This window comes from Triturus cristatus, chromosome 3_2 (genome assembly GCF_964204655.1).
Source record: "Triturus cristatus chromosome 3_2, aTriCri1.1, whole genome shotgun sequence".
Lineage (NCBI taxonomy): Eukaryota > Metazoa > Chordata > Amphibia > Caudata > Salamandridae > Triturus > Triturus cristatus.
In genome coordinates, this window is record NC_140584.1 from 97,864,647 (window position 1) to 97,885,221 (window position 20,575).

The window sequence follows — 20,575 nt, forward strand, 5'->3', positions numbered from 1 at the left end:
AAGCCTGATGTTTCTTGACTGCACCTACAATACTGTATCTGATAGAGACATCTAGCTACCCCTTCCTTACCTTTGGATTTCCCAGACATCAGACTGGATCTGGACATTTTTTCTTTGAGCATCACCCTGGCGTGCCGGTAGGTGGCATCTGTCAGCTCTGCTTGACGTCGGCGTCACCGCCGTTGTGACGTCCACATCACCTATAGCAGTTCCACCTCAGCACGCTTATGTCAGTTCTTTTCTTTCCGTGCCGGTTAACGCAGATTCATGAAGAGAGCTACCAGCTGTCGCATTTTGACAGGCTTTTTTTCAATGTTTTGTTGAACATTTTTTGGCGTGTAGGCTGTCCAAGAAGACTTCTGGATTCAAGCCATGCAGCGCCTGTCAATGCGCCATGTCAGTAACAGATCCACACCTGGTTTGTCTTTGGTGCCTGCAGCGTGACCATGACTCGTCATACTCCAACTGCCTGGCTTTGGCCCCGAAAGCTTTGAGAGAGTGGTCCTTAAACTGCTTGTGGCCTGGCACTGGGCACTGCATCGTTCACCCTGGAGGTCTCGTTCTCAGTCCCTGTCGAGAGGAAGGCCTGGGCACCGCTCCAGAAGTCCCAAGTCTTTTTCCTCCCATTCAAAGTCATTGGGTAGGTCAGGTAAGAGGCATAAGAAACACAACAAGTCAAAGCATGCTTCGACTTCTCCTTCTCAGGTGGCTGACACGACAGAGGAGTCTCAGCGTTCTAGGCCTCGTTAGATTGAACCTGCACCTGGGTCGGCTCGACTCTTTTTCTCTGCCTTTCCGGTATCCGGAGCACCCCGCCCACCTTAAACAATTCTATGGCGCCATGTTTCTCATTCCTCATATTGAGGTGGCCTGACCCTACCGGCAGCCGATAGGGCCCCGTAGGCTCAGAGGGGGCTTCATCGGTTTCCGAGCTGGGGGCCCCGATGCCGATAAACCCCCATGGATCCGGTAATGGATCCGGACTGATGCCAGTTGGGCCACTGTGACCTTCCCCGGTTCCGGTCCCCATGCCAAGACTTCCAATGCCACCAGCACCCACCGGTGGCGTCAGCCTCATTCTCATCCCTGACAACCCGAAGCTAGATCGGCACCTTCCAACGCTGGCAGAACCCTATGGTCCTAGGTCAGTTCCCCAGCCCTATTCTGAATGGCTAGGAATGAAGGAAGATTGGGAGGGGTTGTTGGACCCTTTACAAGACCAGCCAGAGCAGTAAATGGACTTGTATGAGGAAATGGATGAGGCCAGTGGACTGGACACTTCTCCAGATTCTAGTCTTTCTCCCCTACAGTGGCTACAGAGGAGGGAGCTTCATATGTTATGGTGGTGCTAAGGGCAACTGAGGTCCTGGCAGTCAAGACTAACATCTTGTCAAATGTCCTGCAGCCGGGTGTCTCTTCTTCAGAACTGCTCCAATGTTTAATCAGGCTTGGACTGATGTCCTACTAGGAACCTGGTCCAAGCCCTGCAGAGGGGCTCCTGTGAATAGGACAATCGCCCGCTGCTATCTCTCTGCACTGGGTGACCCAAGTTTCCTCGCCAACCACCCTACCCTGAGAGCTTGGTGGTCCAAGCCTCTACATCACCCGGCGCATTTCCTTCCACACTCTGGGCATAGAATCCAAGAGGCTGGATAATTGGGTTAAGAAACATTCTTCTTCTGCCAGCCTTGCATTGCGGTCAGTGAATACCGAATCCCTATTGGGCTGTTAGTTCCACTTCCTGTAGGAAACGGTTGCGTAGGTGTTGCCACAGGTTCAGGAGGAAGCCCGGGCCATCCTCTCCTAAGCAGTGTCAGATGGGAGAGATGATGCAAAGTTCAGCATTCGTTGTGAGCTTGACACAACCGACTCACTGGGCAGAGCGATGACATCAATGGTGGATGTTCGATGCTATGCCTGGCTGAGAACTTCTGGCTTTGCCAGTGATGTCCAGGCTTCCCTCATGGACAAGCCATTTGATGGCACTGTCTTTTCGGAGACAGAGCAGACATGGCCATGTAGATCTTTAAGGATTTACGGGCAGCAGCCAAGCCCTTGAGCCTCTCAGTGTCCATACATCCCCGTCTTCTTTTTGCCCCATTCGTGACTATGGAAGGGTTTTCTCCCCTTTTTTATGTTCTATCATTGAGTTGAATTATTTTAGGAGACTAACAAGACAACAAGCTGCGCCATTAGATTTCAACTCTAAAGTATCAGATATTTCTTTGTTTAGGGAATGTATGCTCTTGTGTCTCCTCTTTGATTTTCAGTAAACAATTTGGTAGAAAATTACCCTACATTGGCAGTGTCATTATCCGATGAAAAGCAGACAGCACACATTTTCTTCTAGTACAATTATAGCTCCAGACAAAATCATCTTAAGTAAGCTTTACTTCAGAATACGGTTCTCTATAAATGTTTCTCTTGCTTAATGACTGATATCGAGACAAGACAGATTCAGAGCTATTGCTCGTACATTGTGCCTGGCAGGCAAGTTGATCTAAAAACTAACATATAATTTACGGTGTTCTTAAATTAACTACACAGAATAATTGTGGGAGAGAAAAAAAACAAACTCAAGAATCAAATTATATTTGGTCTAGGTACCCTCTTCCATGGTCATTCTGTTAACTAATAAAACAGTTTTAAAACTCTGATCCTTACAGTGACTCAGGCGTGCCTATAGGGCTCAAAGCACCTCAGCCCCCCTCCCGTGTGTAACAGCCCAGACTGAGGCAGCTTCCCCACACACACACAGTTCTTGAGCTGTTGTGGGCTGGCTGGCCTGGTGTCTTAATACAGCCACACCTGAGTATTTCACAGGTCTTTAAAAACCATTTACTTGAAAACAAGGCTTTGATGTTTTTTCAACCATTCCTAGAGCCCCTGCATCTCCACTCTGGCTATTCCTTAAAGTTACTAATTAATTTTGCTGCCACAGTGTGTGAATGCATTTCTTGAAAAGTTGCCTTAGTCTTTGTTTTTCTGAAGTTTTATACAGCTCAAACTCCACCCGTGGGTATTGAGGCACTTTTGCATTAGCACCAGTTGCATTCTACAAGGGCACATTGCTGCAAGTATTAGCCCCCCGAAATTTGGCTCTACATTGCTGGATGTTTAAGCCCCCCCGCCGGAAATATGGCTCTAGTTGCACCCCTGAAGTGCCTTCTGCTGAGTTAACATAACTTCCTGATCTGAGGTTGCACGTTCTGATTGGTAAAAGGCATTGTCACTGTACGTTTCATAGGATGAGTCTGTTACTCAGTTATATAGGCATTACATCTGGGATTGGGCTAAGATTTGGACGGAAATTCGGGATCTTAATTGTTCATTTATCAGTTGTTCACCAGTTATTTCACTTACTTGCAGATAAATACCCTTGATATGATTTTTTATGCTACTCAATTTAAAATTGCTCTTTTGACAGGGAATAATATGCAATACATTTACCAAATAGTATTCATAAGTAAAGTGAAAATGTCATAGTTTTTGGCAGGTTAATAAGATCTTACCCGTATCCTTCTGTTTGGTGAAAAAATCTATTCAGACTGCAGAAAATATTTACATCGGATTTTTATTTTTCTATGAAGTCAAAGATCAGCGCGATCATTGATGTTCTTTTTGGTTGTAGGTTATAAAGGTTAACATAATCTTCAGGCACGTTTGATCGCTGTCAAGTATAAAAGAAAGGTTTTTTTTAAAATTTAGCTGTGCAATTTGTATTATAGGTGCTTATAAACCTTTTATTTATTTTTTTATTTCAACGTAATACATAATATGTTTAATATTGTATAGAAATAAACATATATTTTGTCAGCAAATGGCAAAGGAGCTTTGCAATGTGTGTCTGTGTCTCAGTATGGCTCATTGAAAAGCTTTTTGTGTAGCACTTAATTTAAATTTACATTTCATAACGAACACTTCATAGCTCCTCCCACTTTTGCTATAAATAGCTACTGCATAAATACCCTACAATCATTACTTTCTGCAAACAGGAGGTATAATGGGGTGGAGGGAACTCCATGCAGAAAACTGTCATCTATTTTTGTGCATCCTGCATCTACTCATGGCAGTAATGGTGGGAAGGAAGAGGCAATTATAACATAATTATACTATTCTGAAGAAATGGTTCAATAAGTATAATCTAAGGTTTTAAACTGAAAGAATGTCTGTTATGTCATATGCTGGGGCGGCTCCTCCGCTATGGCTGAGGAGCGTCGCCCCACTAGTGAAATGCAAAAACAAATAAAATGACAATAAAAATATTTCATTGTCATTTTATTTTTCACTTTTAGTTTGCGCCTGGGGCGGAGCAGGGTCCAGTGCTTAATTTGAGCTGGAGCGAACCGTCACCTAATCGTCAACACCACACTTAGTGCAGTCTTCCACAAGGTGGCGCTGCTCATGTAATTCAGAGATGAGCAGTATAAAAGTTGTTTAAGAAAACAATATACATTAAAAAATTACCAATACTTGCCTCCTTTAGCTTTGGGGACCTGGAATAATCTGAACTGTCGCATTTACATGCGAGAGAGATGGTTAGTAGTTGTTTGGGCGGCGTTGACAGGGGCGATGGGTGGTGCAAGCTGCAGTGGCCTCCTGGTCAGAGCCCTGGCACTTAACATTTTACAAATTAAGCACTGGCAGGGCACTGTTTCTGAGTCAGCTGTTGGGAGGAGTGGTAGTAGGCACTGAAAGTGCGCATGTAGGTTTGGCCGGCCATCTTTGGCCGGCTAAACCTACATGCCCATTTTGATATCTCCAGGCTGGTCCTGGGAGATATATCCAGTGCTCAGGATCCCATTCCTCACAGGTCGGTAAACAGGCCCAATCCACCCTATCCCAGTGCTTCTCTTATGCTGGGAGAAGTGCGGGGATTGGGTGGGGTCTGGAAGCCTGTGCTCCAGGGGATTGTAGTTCCTGGAGTAGCAGGCGTGGCATAAAGTGAGGACGAGGGAGCAGAAGATTGCGAACTGGCGAGGGAGAAGAAGAACGCAGGTTGTCAGCGAAAGATAAGTGTTTAAACTTCAAATATTTTTTATTTTCACCCCTGCGCTGCCCCCTCAAGTCAGATTGACAGCAGCCGCTGCTGGTTATATGGATTTATTAAGCGCACAAATCATCCCTGAGTGGATCTTTCGGTGCTGGATCATCCAACACAGGTCACAGTACATTAATATTAGAGATCAAACAGACATGTTTTTAAGGAATTCTATAGTCCATTCAGCTTTATATGCCCATAAAATCATATCAATTTGACTACGTGGCTTTCTCCCAACACATACCAGGACAGATGTACATAGAAGCATTTAAGAGTGGAAATCTGTTCATTGTTCTGGTTCCTCTGATAATTTGAATAGATTTCCTAGTATTTGGGAATTCTGAAGTATCAAAAAGTTGTACATGTCAAAATCTATGCAGGCTCCTGCCACCCTGAACCCTAGTGCCAGGGACTGCCAAACAGTAGACAACCCCTTTGGTATCGCTTTGTTCGCCCTAAGTTGGCATGGTATGCCCAAACATGGGTCCCTTGCTCACTTTGCCACTGGATTCAAGATAGCCTGTCATCCCCTTTGGTGTCGCTTTGTTCGCCCTTAGTTGGCAGGATATGCCCAGACGTGGGTCCCTTGCTCACTTTGCCACTGGATTCAAGATAGCCTGTGTCTGAACTGAGGTGGTGGAGTGAGCTAAAGAATGATGAGGGATTAAACCCAGATCAGTTGACTGGGGGTGAGTGTTTGATTTTCTCAAACGCTCCGTCCATCATCCCCTTTGGTATCGCTAACAGTAGACAACCGGCATGAGTAAATGTGGCAGAAAGGTGCCCTGGCATGTTTAACTTTGTTTTGTTCCCCACCTGCATTGTTCCTATATATCCTCTCGAAATATGAATTTGGATGTTTATTAGACTCAGCCTGCATTCTTTTTATACATCTTTTTTGCTTTAAGCGAAGGGCCACATGCTGCATGGAAGGTTGTGAATATCCACAGTGTTAGGATAGTATGGCCAGTCCTTGCCTCTCGCCTTGGAATATCCATATTTTCATACATCCCTAATCATAATATTACGACAGTAAAAAGTCTGGCATGCTTAGATTTCCTGCTTTCAAAAACTCTTATCTTCCATCTTTGGCGCCATGTCACGGATATGATGTGCTATGTAATGCTAAAGGCTCGAGGCTTCCAAATAGTACATGTAAATGCTACATAAGTGCAACTACAATATTAAACATCACTGTACATTGTGCTTTTAGGGATTAAGGCGTAGTTTGTGTAGTAGTGCTACGCGTAGCTACGTGAAGTGCACTATGCAAGCTACGCGAACTGCGTAGTGCACTGTGCAAAATGCTGTTCGCACTGATTGCACAGTGCCGGATGCTTGTCCACACTGTGCAATCATTGCAAACGGCATCTTGCACAGTGCAAGCGGTCGTGAGCATACGCGACCACTCGCAATGAGAAACCTGAGTGTATTTGTTTGTTGTATAACTGGCACCAGGACCAGCCAGCATAAGTAGATAAGTTTTAATGTATGTATTACTTGGGCAACAGTCTGAGGATTTTCGGTAGTGACAACCGTAGTATTAGCCAGAAACAGGTGACATCCTGGTTGGCCCTTTTGAGTTAGAGGCCAGAGCAATGTTCAATAACATCCTGGATCTTCTTCAAGTTTCTCCGGCCCTGACAGTTAGCCTTAGTTCTGTATGCGGATGAGGTATCTGGTTCAGGTGGAGTGCTTTGTATGTTTGACTGGGAACTATAGACTCAGTGCCGGATTAAACTCTATGGAGGCCCGTAGGCAGTCGAAATTTCGGGAGCCCCTCTCCTACTAAGTTTTCAATTTTACCAACCAACAATTTTAATAAACTAATTTTATTACACAAAACTAAACATTAACGATTATTAATGTTATTAAACAAAAATAAATTGGAAACAATTTAAGAAAGCTTGATTGTAATTTTCTTTCAAGATCAAATCAATATAATTTTGATCCGTTGTCACAGTGCCCCCAAAAAGGAGTGGGGCCCATAAAGCGGTGCCTACTTTGCCTATCTGGTAATCCAGAACTGCATAAAAGTTATCCTTGACTTAAGCAGGAGCCACTCTAGGTTTACAAGATGAGAGTAATGTGACAGTATGTCTGCCCTATAGTTGTCTGTCTCGATGTTGTAGGCGATGTACACCTTTGAAGGCCAGTGAACTTGGGTGGACCTGCAAGTAGGATACAGCTTGATGGAAGACTGCTGGGTATTAAACAACACTGAGCAACTCACTGGTGTTTTCCCAGTGAAATCAGGCGTGTGGTCATGCAGGTTAAGGGTTTCCACAGTCCAGCACTGTGACTCAGCCAAATTAATTAATTTCAGTGAGAATTCAAGAGGGCTGGGAGTGTTGAGCCTCGTTTGAATATCTTTGAGCTCTCCAAACACAGTAGCTGCAATTCTTTTACAGTTTGGCTTTCATGCAAAGGTTTTTTTCCAGTTTTAAACTATAGGAGCCACATTTGTTAAGTCATGCCATACTTGTAAAACATCCTTAGGCACAGTTGGTAGTCATCTGCATATCGATGAATTGCAATCTCATTGTCTGGTGCAAATGGCACTTCAACAACGCTGACCTAGACTGAATAATGGTGGGCCTGCCTTCAGAAGCACTCATCACAGGGGAGGAAGAGATGGGTGAAACTTGCAGACTCTGCGTGTTCAAATTGAGATCAGACTATGAGGAACGAAAATAACTACTTTAACTCCTAGACATCCGACTTCAGGCATGTCTAAGGTGTCTGGGGCATGGTGGTGTGTCACCACCGCTTAACACGTAAAAAGACAAGTGGAGGTGCTCAAAATGTTCCTTAGTAGGCTATCACTCAGTTCCGCCAGCAGCACCAGTTGGTCCACCACTGATGCCACCACTTCAACAACTGGTGCGGCACTTACTTACTGCCTGCATGGACTGCGCCCAAAGGTGGAGCGCAGCAATCCTGGGAAGCGAGTGTCAGTCCTCAACATGAATTACTACGGTTCTTCCCTCAAGATCAATTTGGAAAATATGTGATCAAACAGTGCATTTTACAGTGTATTTGTCTTCTTTAAAGATGCTCGACAGCCATAGGCTCTAAAAGGGCGTTCACTGTGGCAGCAAAGGGTTCATGTTTTTGCCTGTGACCCCCCTTACCGTTGGGTGTGATGTCTCTTCCCCTTTCAATTTCGAGGTGTAACACACACTCTCTTCTTCTCACTCTAGCAAGGGGTCATAATGTCTCTTCTATGTATAGTATGAAGGGCATGATGACATTTTGGTAACACAAAAATTCCCATACGGTAGACGCATGAACTTTGAACCGGTGCAATTTTTTTTTATTGATCAACCAAAGGAAAAAGGTTATTGACCAAACAGAGCTCAAAAAAATTATCATCGTTCGAGTATGCAGATATTATTTTAGCAGTGGTTGGTTGACTGAAATCTCTTTGCAAATTTGCTTGCACTTTTAAGAAATCTGCATCAACTGCCACCCACAGAAATGCAATTTGCTGCAACGGACTGGTGCTAAAATTGTGCTTTTCCACAAGTTGGTTATTGCAAAGGTCATTTTTGCACTGATCGTCAGTGCAAACTGTGGCGTACTACTGGTAATTTCCACTTCAGCTGGTAAAATATTATATTTTGTATACTTGTACTGACAGTTTAAAGAAACGCCTTCAAGGTTGTTTTCTCCGCGGTTAAAACCATATATGCACTCGGGCGGATCCCAATTACCCTGGTAATCCTGATTTGTCTGGTAACAGGAGTTACCGAATAAGCTGTCAGGTGAATCAAGATGACAAAATCCACTGGATCTCTAAGATTTCACATGAATGCTGACTGCGGAATGCAGATCCAGCCTCCCTGTAAAATACTGGGGGGATGGGGATTGGGAATTAAAAACTACAAGAGAAATCAGGGGCAGCATTTCTGACTCTCTCTCTGGTAATTTACCATTTCTCAGGGGATCCTCCTGGCCCCTCTAAGATTTCGTGTTAACTCACTCTAAAGTAGGTACCTGTACCTGTAGCCTTGGTTTTAGTACCAGCAGGGGCTGAATCAATGGGGGACATGATGGGCACCTTGAACAGAGACAATAATTTCTTGAACCTCGAGTATAAACAGACTGAAACATTTTGCAGCCTAAAATACCATGAAAATGTTATCATTTGTTTGAAAGCATATTCTCTGTTCTCACCCACTTTAGCCTGCATGTCTGGGTGTGAGATTCTGCAAGAGCTGCTGCGCAAGTGGAGACGAAAAATAGGAAAGTGAGACAGATACACAGATGAAACAAAATGGGTGGGTTTAAGGGCATATAGGTGTAAGAGGCATAGAGTGGAGCAGATCGATACACTTTATTACTTTCCTCTAGTGGCACTTGCGCATGATTGCACTAAAATATGACTAGACCTTTAGGGATCTTTGCCTAATTGATCCAAAACATCCAGAATACAAGAACAGGAGCCAAGCCAGCAAATAATCAATAACTACCCGGTTCGTCTAAAATCATAACCATGAAATTAGTAACCGCATGGAGTATCACGTTTCTGAGAATATTTTGTCGCCTAGAAGGTCTAATATTTTCAATGAAAACCAAATGAGTTAAACTCTTATTTTTGAATACAGCATTTTGTTTTTTTTATGTGACCTGAAATAAATTCAATTTCAGAATTGATAATTTCCAAGAATAACTTTGCAGTGTTAGAGTAAAATTCCAGTTTATTGTGGACGAGGGTGGGGAGGGGTGGGATGTGAGAAAAACGATTGGCACAGTGTTCAATCACCTTTGTCACCTTTGGAATGTGAATGTCGTGTTGGAGCATGACACTAATTGCTTTTGATGTAGGAGGACACGCCATTTCTCAGAGGAATTCTAGAAGGAAGGATTATACATCCTGTTGGGTCTTGATCTTAGATTTGCACAGTTGGTTGGTCTGTGCTAGACAAGGCTCATCAACCAGGAACCTTCATTATTCTTACTGCATGCAGCCTGACCCAGTGGTCCTTCACCTGGCTTAAACATGGTCCTGAGGTATGGATGCCCAGACCCCTATTTCTGTATGGTCTAGTTCTGTGCAGAACACATTTCTGCTGGATAAATCTTCTCTGATTGTCACTAGTATATTTTTGTCTGTTTTTTACCATTTGTATGTATATATATTAAATGGCACCAGACAAATTCCGAGAAATTTGGGCAAAACCCTGCAGGCGCCACTTGATCAAAAACATCAGAAAGGGGAAGACAGTAGAAGAGACCTTTTGTGAGCCAAGTTAGAGGCTTTGGACCACCTAAATATGGAAGGAATCAGATCAGAGAGACATTCAAGGGGCAAAAACGCTGAATCCCGCATACTAGGATCTTTTATAGACACTGGGACACGATGGTATAAAACAAAGATGCCTGATGATGTGTTTCGAACTCCCTCCAGCTGAAGAGGCCAAGGGAACTCCCCGCGCCACGTTCGGACAGAAAAAGTTGGAAGCTTAAATAGTTCATTTGCTGCTTTTAAAACCCAGAGCTTCCAGCGATGTAGATGGCCTCACTGTTTTCAAGTCAAAATGTAGCAGCACCCTATGATCTTCGGTTTTAGTCATGTACTGCCAAAAAGGAAGCAGTAAAGGCACACAAAGCACAATCATGGACTGATCTTCATTACAGGTGACTGATCATGAATTAAGTAACACAAAGTATCTCCCTGCCACCCCTTATAAACTCACAATGATGTGTTAGAGAATGGTGAATTTCCAAGACCGATGCTGTTGTAAAGATATAACGATAACAGGAAACCAAATCAGACAACAGAGGATAGCCAGCCATGAAGCACAGAATATATTTTGTTTTCACATCAAGTGTGTTTGATTAATGAGAAGCCAAAAACGACAAACAGTGCCCAGATTAAGAATGTGGTTCAAAACCTACAAAAGATAGGAGCAGCTATAAAGATCCTGGTAAGACAATGGGGCACAATAGAACATAATATAACTGGACAGAGCAGAAGGTAACATAACATTGCAGGGCATCAAAACAACACAACTTAAACCACACAACAGAGGGAGCCCAGCATAACAGAACCGAACATTGGTAGGCTCTATGCAACCGTCAGTAACATAAAACACTATGATCAGGCAGAATCAGAAGTAACAAGACAGTTGTATAGTATGAAAATATAGCAAAATTATCCAATATATGGCCTGTCACTCAACAAATGAAGTCACCAAATGTTACTCTCAACAAAATGTTATGTTATGTTATGTTATGTTATTTATTCATTTCTATAGCGCACGGCTACTCAAAAAGAGTGTCCCGGCACTTTAATGGAGAAAGAGATAATACTGCAACATAAAAAACATAACACCAAATAGAACTAACAGAAGAATGGGCCAAAGATTCACGGAGAACCAGCTACTGAGAAAACAACCAGGTTTTAAGGCCTTTCCTAAAAGCTAATAGGCTGCTGGCTCCCCGCAGGGCCAGTGGTAAAGAGTTCCACAGCTGAGAAGCCAGCAATCCAAACGAGCGGCCTCCGAGGCGCGCTTTCTTGACCCGGGGGACGACAGCAAAATGCAGGGCTTCCGACCTCAGAGACCTGGTTGGATGGTAAAAAACCAGTCTCTTTTGGAGGTACTTGGCTCCCTCCTTGTGAAGAGCTTTATAGGCCAAGGTCAGCGCCTTAAAAGCGATCCTCTTACGAATAGGAAGCCAGTGTAAAGTTGCCAGCAGGCCCGAGGCCCTGGATCGCCTGCTAAGGCCAAAGATTGCCCTTGCAGCGGCATTCTGTACCACTTGAAGCCGCTGCAACAAGTACTCTGGAAGGCCCAGGTAGAGAGCGTTGGAATAATCCAACCTGGACCCAATCAGAGCCTGGACAGTCAGCGTCCTGTGTTCCATGGATAACAGAGGAAGAAACCTCCGCAGCATCCTGAGGACGCCAAAGCAAATGCCCGACACCCCCAGGATCTGGGATTTCAAGGTAAGCCTGTTATCCATCTTCACCCCCAGATTCTTAGCAACCTGAGAGGAACAGGACGGAGGGAACATATCCCGTGGCCACCAGGCCTGCCAGTCTGGTTCTGTATCACACCCAAAGAAAAGTACTTCGGACTTGTCGGAATTGCACTTAAGGCTGTTTAGATGGAACCAATGAAAAACAGCCCCAAGGCAATCCCGAATGCTCTCCCCATCAAAGTCGCCTCCTCTCTTACAAGAGAAGAGGAGCTGGGTGTCGTCCGCATAGGATACGATCTGGGCACCATGCGACTCCACCAACGCCGCCAATGGGGTCATAATGATGTTAAAGAGGGTCGGGCTTAAAATAGAGCCCTGAGGGACCCCGACTCCCAGAGGCGGCATCACGGCGGAATCCGGCGGGGCCCAGATCGACTGCCGGCGGCCGGCTAGAAAAGAAGAAAACCAGTCGAACACCGTCCCCCGCAGGCCTATCTCGAAAAGTCTAGCGAGAAGACCAACATGGGGAACGGTGTCGAATGCCGCCGACAGATCTAACATCACCAGCATGACTTTGCCCCCGGAGTCCAGAACCCCTTTAATGGTTTCCGAGACCTCCAGGAGCGCAGTCTCAGTACTGTGATGGGGACGAAAGCCCGATTGGGTGGCGTGCAGGATCCCATTAGATTCAACAAAGTTGGAAAGCACGCCATGGACGTGCTTTTCCAGCATCTTCGTAAGGGCCGGCAGCAAAGAGATGGGCCTATAATTAACCGGGGCCTTCGGATCCAAACCAGATTTTTTGAGCAATGGAATCACCATCGCCTGCTTCCAGGACTGCGGGACGACACCAAGCCTCAGTGAAAGATTTAAAAGCGGATTGGCCAACGGGTTGATCACCTCCGCCACTTTCGCCAAAAATTTAGCAGGGCATGGGTCAAGAGGAGAACCCGATTTTAAATTGCCCATAAGAGCCAGGGAGTCCGGAGCAGAGATGGAGGGAAACACACTCAACGTCGCCCCTGGCCCGGCCTGTGGCAGTATGGTGATGTCAAGTTCAGCCTGGCCGGCAGACACTGGTGCAAGGAATGACTCCTGAATGCGTAGGATCTTGCTCGTAAAAAAATCTGCAAGGTCCGTGGCCCAGGTACCAGATGGTTTTTGGTCCGAGGCGTTAGACCAAGAGGAGGTGAATTCTCTCACAATAGAGAAAATCTCTTTGCAAGAGTTTGAAGCCGCATCGATTCTCCTGGCTAAATAAGCTTTTTTTCCTAAACGGATGTCCCGGTGGTAAGCCTTAACCACCGTTTTGTATGCCAACTTGGCAACAGTGTCATAATGTGCCCGCCAGGCTCTTTCGGCTACCTTGCACTGCTGCCGCGTAGCCGACAGTGCAGCGGTAAACCAAGGCGCAGAGACCCGTTTTGGTGTCGAGCGTGATGTTACTTCCGGGGCAAGATCATTGAGCCTATCCAGTAGCCAATCATGCAAGGTCTGCGGATCCCTGTCTAGATCACCTGAAAGAAGACAGGGATGGGCCTCAGCTGCCTGGGCCAGCATCTCCAGGGTAACGCAATGGAGAGGCCTATAGACACGACCCTGATGATGTACCGGAATAGCCGCAGATTTAACTATGCCCTTGATCACAAATTTTGCAAGGAAGTGGTCAGACCATAAGACAGGAGTGATCTCAATACCCTCGAGAGGCACAGACGAAAAGACCTGATCGAGGGTATGCCCCTTCTCATGCGTAGGCTCCTGAAAATAGGGAATGAGCCCCAGCGGGGTCAGTGCCTCCGAAAGTTTGGCGGCCGCCGGGTCGGATGAATCATCCATCCGGAAGTTGAAATCGCCAGCCACGATGAAATGTTCGGCTTTCAGGGCCAGCTCCACCAGCACCATATCCAGATCTTCAAAAAAGGTGCCGGGGGAGCCAGGCGGTCTATAAACAAGCAATCCCTTAAAGGATTGGTGGGGGGACAGAGTGATAGAAAAGGCTAGGCTTTCCGAGCCACGAATGTCAATAGCTGGCAGGATCTCGCAAGGAGTTCCTTTCCGGACCACTAGCGCTACTCCGCCTCCCCTACCCATGGCTCTATCCTTTCTGAAGATGTTATATTCGGGCGGGATTGCCAGGACGACATCAGGGTTAGAGAAGTCGCCCCACCATGTCTCAGTGAGCATGAGACATAGTGGTTTATCTACATCCAGAAGCTCATAGATGTCCTGCGCATGTTTGCAGGCTGACCTGGTGTTCAGTAGCATACACCCGAAGCCCATACTAGAGCCATTGGTGCTCGGCCGTGAGAAGAGCGAGCGGGTCGGGCGCCAGCCACAAGCCGGGCAGCGGGTTTTCCCATGATAACGGCCCGGGAATACTGTACGACAACCATTGCCGAGAGGACGGAATGAGCGAAGATCGCCAGAGGAATAGCGCAGAAGAGACCCCGGGGAAATCATCCCTGATGGTAGAGTCCCACCCGCCGCTCCGCCCGCTTCCGGGACGCTGACGGGCAGGACTCTGGCTTGACTCCGGCGAGAGTCCGGCGCTCCCGCTGCGCGTCACCGCTGCGCGCAGGAGGCGAGCTTTAAGTAGGGCTCACCTGTGTTACAAAAGAGCGCTAGAGCGCTCCCACAAGTGGCACACTCGCTCCACACTACCCCCAAGATGGCGCCCAGCACCAGACACGAAGGCTAAAAAGAAAGTGACCTAGCTCCGCGAAAAGCGCGGTGGGGGGCCCAATTTAGAGTGCAAGTGAGAAGGCACACAAAGAAGAATCTAAAAACAAGGTAAATACAATTTAAAAAGCAAAATGCAAAAGCAATTGTTTAAAAGTTACAGCAGCGCTGATAGTGTAAATTTCAGCAGAATAGCGCGCGTGCGTGCTACTCCCTCTCTCCAGGTCGAGCTACTACCTAGCTCGCCTTAAGTAGGGCTCACCTGTGTTACAAAAGAGCGCTAGAGCGCTCCCACAAGTGGCACACTCGCTCCACACTACCCCCAAGATGGCGCCCAGCACCAGACACGAAGGCTAAAAAGAAAGTGACATAGCTCCGCGAAAAGCGCGGTGGGGGGCCCAATTTAGAGTGCAAGTGAGAAGGCACACAAAGAAGAATCTAAAAACAAGGTAAATACAATTTAAAAAGCAAAATGCAAAAGCAATTGTTTAAAAGTTACAGCAGCGCTGATAGTGTAAATTTCAGCAGAATAGCGCGCGTGCGTGCTACTCCCTCTCTCCAGGTCGAGCTACTACCTAGCTCGCCTTAAGTAGGGCTCACCTGTGTTACAAAAGAGCGCTAGAGCGCTCCCACAAGTGGCACACTCGCTCCACACTACCCCCAAGATGGCGCCCAGCACCAGACACGAAGGCTAAAAAGAAAGTGACATAGCTCCGCGAAAAGCGCGGTGGGGGGCCCAATTTAGAGTGCAAGTGAGAAGGCACACAAAGAAGAATCTAAAAACAAGGTAAATACAATTTAAAAAGCAAAATGCAAAAGCAATTGTTTAAAAGTTACAGCAGCGCTGATAGTGTAAATTTCAGCAGAATAGCGCGCGTGCGTGCTACTCCCTCTCTCCAGGTCGAGCTACTACCTAGCTCGCCTTAAGTAGGGCTCACCTGTGTTACAAAAGAGCGCTAGAGCGCTCCCACAAGTGGCACACTCGCTCCACACTACCCCCAAGATGGCGCCCAGCACCAGACACGAAGGCTAAAAAGAAAGTGACATAGCTCCGCGAAATGGTTGTGCAAAGCTTTTTTCATAGGTTCAGAGTAGAATAAGAAATGTTGGTAGGCCAGACCATCATATCTAGCACATGTAGAGATCAACAGCGGCCTGGTGGATTAAATACAATACGTATTAAGGACAAGGCCAAATCCCTCAAGTAGTGAGGCAGTCACAAAGTGTATACAATTCACACAGTTCAAAAAGTGTTCTCTTTTGCACTGTTCATTTTTGGAATAGCTTTCATCTAATATATTGTTTTTATCATCCATGAAAAACCTAAAAAGAAGACAAAATGCACAATAGTGCTCAAGTACACCCAGACACTTACACATGTTTTCCCCTATATCCGAAGTAAAACTCGAGATGTCCGTTTCAGAAAGTTCTTAAAAACTTACTCTTGTGCACAAACAGATCAGCTTGCACATTATCTGTACCCTGTTTTCTGTACTCTTCAGCGCCAAGAGGCCACTGATGTTTAATAAGTGACTATAACTCACACTAACATTCACTGTCATTTTGTTTCTATTCACACTGCCTTGTTGGTCAAGCAGAAGAAAAGCATACAGTAAAACACAACCCCCAGAGAAAGAAGGCCCTGGCGTAAAGATCACCCCTACTATTTTCCTTGGTGAACCTTGCAATTAGATCAAATGAGATAAGCTGCAACATGCTGTAAACAATTAATCCAAGAATTGTATCACAAAAATACCAACTGAATCAGCAAAAAGTATAGTTGTATAACTTGAAATGAACTAATATTTTCATACAATTTCTGTTTAAATTGTATCATTTTGTTTTTCCCCACAAAATAAAGCACTTATGTATAAAAGCATTTCTCCAAAGCCATAAGGTAGGATAAACTAAATAAATGACCTGGAGCACATAATCCTAATTTTAGTCCATAATTAATAGTCCAAAAACCAATGGTGTTCCAATTCTTCTTTATTAGAGTTGATTCACTCTAACTTTTTGGATATTTCCAGTTTAGCGAATATATGTTTCGTCAATAGACTTAATAAGTACTTGAAAGTATATAAATGACCATCTTTTCTCTAGGCAGAATAAAACCATTCACCTTAAAATGATCCCCAAATCTCATATTACCCTAAAAAACAGATAACGTGTGTCCTTATATGCTAGAAATAGCATATAAGGACACACACGAACCATAACTGGTTTGTGCTGTGCTTAATTTGAGGTGGTGGTTTCCGGTGCTCAGCATCAGCACTTAATTGTCATCACCACACCCGGGGTCATTCACACTACTCCCCAGGAGGGCAGAAGGCTGTCTGGTGGCCAGTGACCATGTTTGGCCCCTGGCAGCAACTTTCTAAAAGTTGTTTTGTCATAACAGAGACATGAAATTTTACTTATGCATCAAATCGGGTTCAATGCCATGATTAATTTGATACCTTGAAGTACCCATTTTAGTAATCTCATTCAGAAGTTAGCCGGGGTGAGTGTTCAACCAACAGGGATACTAATATTTCCACAGCAAAAACAACAATTTGGAATTTTTGCTGTAAGGACACATAAAAACTATATGCCCTACTCAATAATACACAGCTCCCTGCCTCAGGGATCCATAGGCTTTCCTTAGGGGAGATTTGCATATATCAGGAAATAGGGGCCTTGTCGCAGGTTTAAATGACAAAGTCAAACTAGCAGCTCAGTCTAAAACTGCTCTTCAAGGCTGCAGTGGCAAGCTGGGAGACATTTTGTACTTGGTGTCATTCAAGGTGGCACAACCACTGCTGCAGCTCTGGGTGGGGAGAGAGGGGGCACTGTCTTACACTCCCTGGGTACCCTTGGTACCATATTCTAGGGACTTATAAGTAAGTCAGCTTATGCCAATGGGGGAGGGAGGGTAGCTTATTCAACATACACTTAGTAAGGGGTTAGAACACTGGCACTGAGGTCTGGTTAGCATGCTTCAGTGCATTCTCAGAGTCGAAAAACAAATAGGATAAGTCCAAATCTTTGGGTGTGACTATGCAAAAAGAGGCATTTCCTTACAGTTAGCCACTGCTTACGGTTTGTTAAGAACTTTGGATTAAAACCGTGTTAATCAAAAGTCGACCCCCACCCTTCCATTGACCATAATCAACATCCTACAGTCTTTGAGGATAGGAGCACTCCTCAAGATTATCAGGCATATTCTTGCTGCTTTCTAAACACTTTAAACAATCCAGAAGCATGCACTTTGCTGCTGATTATAATACAAAGCCAGCATTCCATTATTATTTCCTTTATTTAATAATTATTATTGTTTTTTCTTTTTAATGTACTGTATTTTGTGACATCCTATTCATTGAAGCCCTTGTACAAGGAAAGATCTACATTTATACAACTAGCATTAGTAAACCATTACATCTGGTCTCTACGGTGATACCTATCAATCGAATACTGGCAATGGTCATAAACAATTGTGCAAACTGTCTATTACATTTATTTCCTGTAATATCTATTTGCAACAAAAGATCTTCTGGCTTGTGTAGGCCATTCATGGTCATTTCTGTCTCTGTCGCCAAAGTGAGTGTGGAGAAGTTCAACCACAGCTTTGTTGCTGAGGGTGACTGTTTGTTTGTCGTTTATCTCTGCAGGAGGAGTGCCAGAATTATGTGCGGGTGTTGATTGTTAATGGAAAGAAGGTGTTTACGTGTGGAACCAATGCTTTTTCACCAGTCTGCTCCAGTAGACAGGTAAGTTGTTTCCTTTCTAGCTCTGAATCCTAAGGCTGTTTTATGGATTTTGTTATGCTTGTAGCCTCTTCCAACTGGCACTTTCGGGTTGATGAATTGTGACTTGTTGCCATAGATACCGGTTGGAGTGGTTATGCCATTTTTCATGGCCATGAGTTAGTAACACATCGTAATCCTCCATATAGTCACTAATCTCCCTCAATCTAAAGGAGCCTAGGCATGGTTTCTGAAAAGACTAAAGTCAAGGTTAGCAAACACAATCAACAAGCTGTGAATTTGTTGTTGAAAAAGTCAGTTGTTTTGGGTTTTCATCAACTAAAAGTGATCAATTATAGCATTAACATGAAAAGGGAGCACATTCCATAGTTCTGCTGTCAGTACTGAGAATGCACAACCACCTATGTGTTTCATCTTTGTCCTAGGAATATTAAGTTGAAGAGCAGGCAATAGTCATCAAGATAAAATGCTGCGGATGTTAAGGGGCACTATTGTGGAAAACCACAGTGTATGGCACAGTCACTTAGTTCATACATTTTACCACTAGCAGCCAATGCAAAGACTTGGGGGGTGGGAGGGGAGGGGGTGGATGGTGTTGATTTTTAGATTTGGACTAAGACATTGGTGGACCCTGCATGGTCGAGGAGCTATCACCCACATCAAAACAGAAAGAAAGGAATGTGTCACATTTTAACGTATACCCCTTCTTATGTTCACTAGTATATCTCCCTTTTATTCAATATATGTGGCAGAAATAAGTTTTTTCTAGCACAGTTTGCCCTGTCTTTGTTGGTGAGCAGAACTTTCTAAACTCACTGATTTGGTCAGGTTCTTGTCTTGGTATGATACAGACCGCAAAAGGATTTGATGCTGACAACCTTCTGAGTACCATACACTTTTCCGCAAGGACACATCGCAGGAATATGTTATGGCTTCTCCAGCAGCATTCAAGTGGCCTGATAGAATTTCTCCTTTTCTCAACATGCACGCACCTACATTTCAATGGTTTGTACCCCACTCGGTCAGTGCCTTGGTCTCACCTGCTGCCTGAGGTGTTGCTTATTAGATGTTCCTTAAGAAGAGGAACACATGATAATGTCTCAGGCACCATCTTTGGATAGGTCTTTAACTTTATTGCTGTATTCATAGCTTAATGTATAACACAAGATGGGATGGCATTTTAATTGGACCTTTTGTGATTGGTCAGGAGAAGATATGGCACACTTCCGCTACATATTCTTAAAAACAATTAATTTGTTTGTCCTTAAGTGTTTGCTACCATAGAGAAACATAGTAAGCACAGAGAGAAGCCACCTAGTTCAGCTGCTTGCTGTCGCTCTCCATGTAGAGAAAAAGTAAAGGAGTTAATGGAAGACTTGGTCTGAAAAATTACAGGGGGGCGGGAGACCAGAGAAAGCATGTCCATTTTCCTTTCCCTCAGCACCTGATCATTCTCAGAATCTCTTTCTACTTCAAGTTTCCAATCCACCAACTGGCAGCAAAAGATTAGCAGTTCAAAACAGCTCGCAGAAATTTCTGGAAATGAAGGCACTCTTCCTAGTACCGTTCCTTTTAAGATGGACCGTTTACAGCACATCATACCTCTAGTTTTTCAAGAAAATTTTGGGCGTATTTACAAATAATGTCAGAGTGCGGTGCAAAGCTAAAATTGGTAACGCCGCACTACGACATTTTTAAAACCCATGGATGCGCTCCTAATGCTGCCTAGTGCCAGCGCAGGCACTCTTGCACCATGTTGCAAGGGTGCCTCCACTGCAGGGGCGATTGTTTATGTGCAGCAAGGGACACCTTCCTGCTCATAAACAATCTTGAAAGCCGATTTGCTCTTTCTTTGTGTGCTGCAGAATGGAGCACACATGAAAAGAGCAAAAAACAAGGAGAAACTAATAATTTCTCCTCGCATCACCAGTCTAAAACCAGGTATTTCCTTGTCTTCGTTTTTGGCGCTGCCCCAGCCTTGTAAATATGGGGCAGCGTTAAAAAGCAATGGGTGCTGCGGCAGAACGCCCACTGCAGCAGCCATTTCACGCTAAATGAAGCGTGAAAAGGTGCCTTATTTACAAGGCAGCGTTAATCCATTTTAAGTGACTTAAGGCTGCTTTGTAAATAAGGAGAAGAGGATATTGGCACTAGAACGTAACACAAAGTGACTTTCTGG

General features: G+C 44.7%; 1 protein-coding gene across 2 annotated transcripts in view; it reads left to right on the top strand.

Moving 5' to 3' along the window:
- Positions 1–20,575, top strand: part of SEMA5B (semaphorin 5B) — an 834,612-nt gene that overhangs the window by 591,662 nt on the left and 222,375 nt on the right. For both annotated transcript variants that reach the window (XM_085647318.1, XM_085647319.1), the window contains one exon: positions 18,301–18,399. In XM_085647318.1, the coding sequence (XP_085503444.1) occupies positions 18,301–18,399 (99 nt within the window). The remainder of the gene's footprint in view (positions 1–18,300; positions 18,400–20,575) is intronic.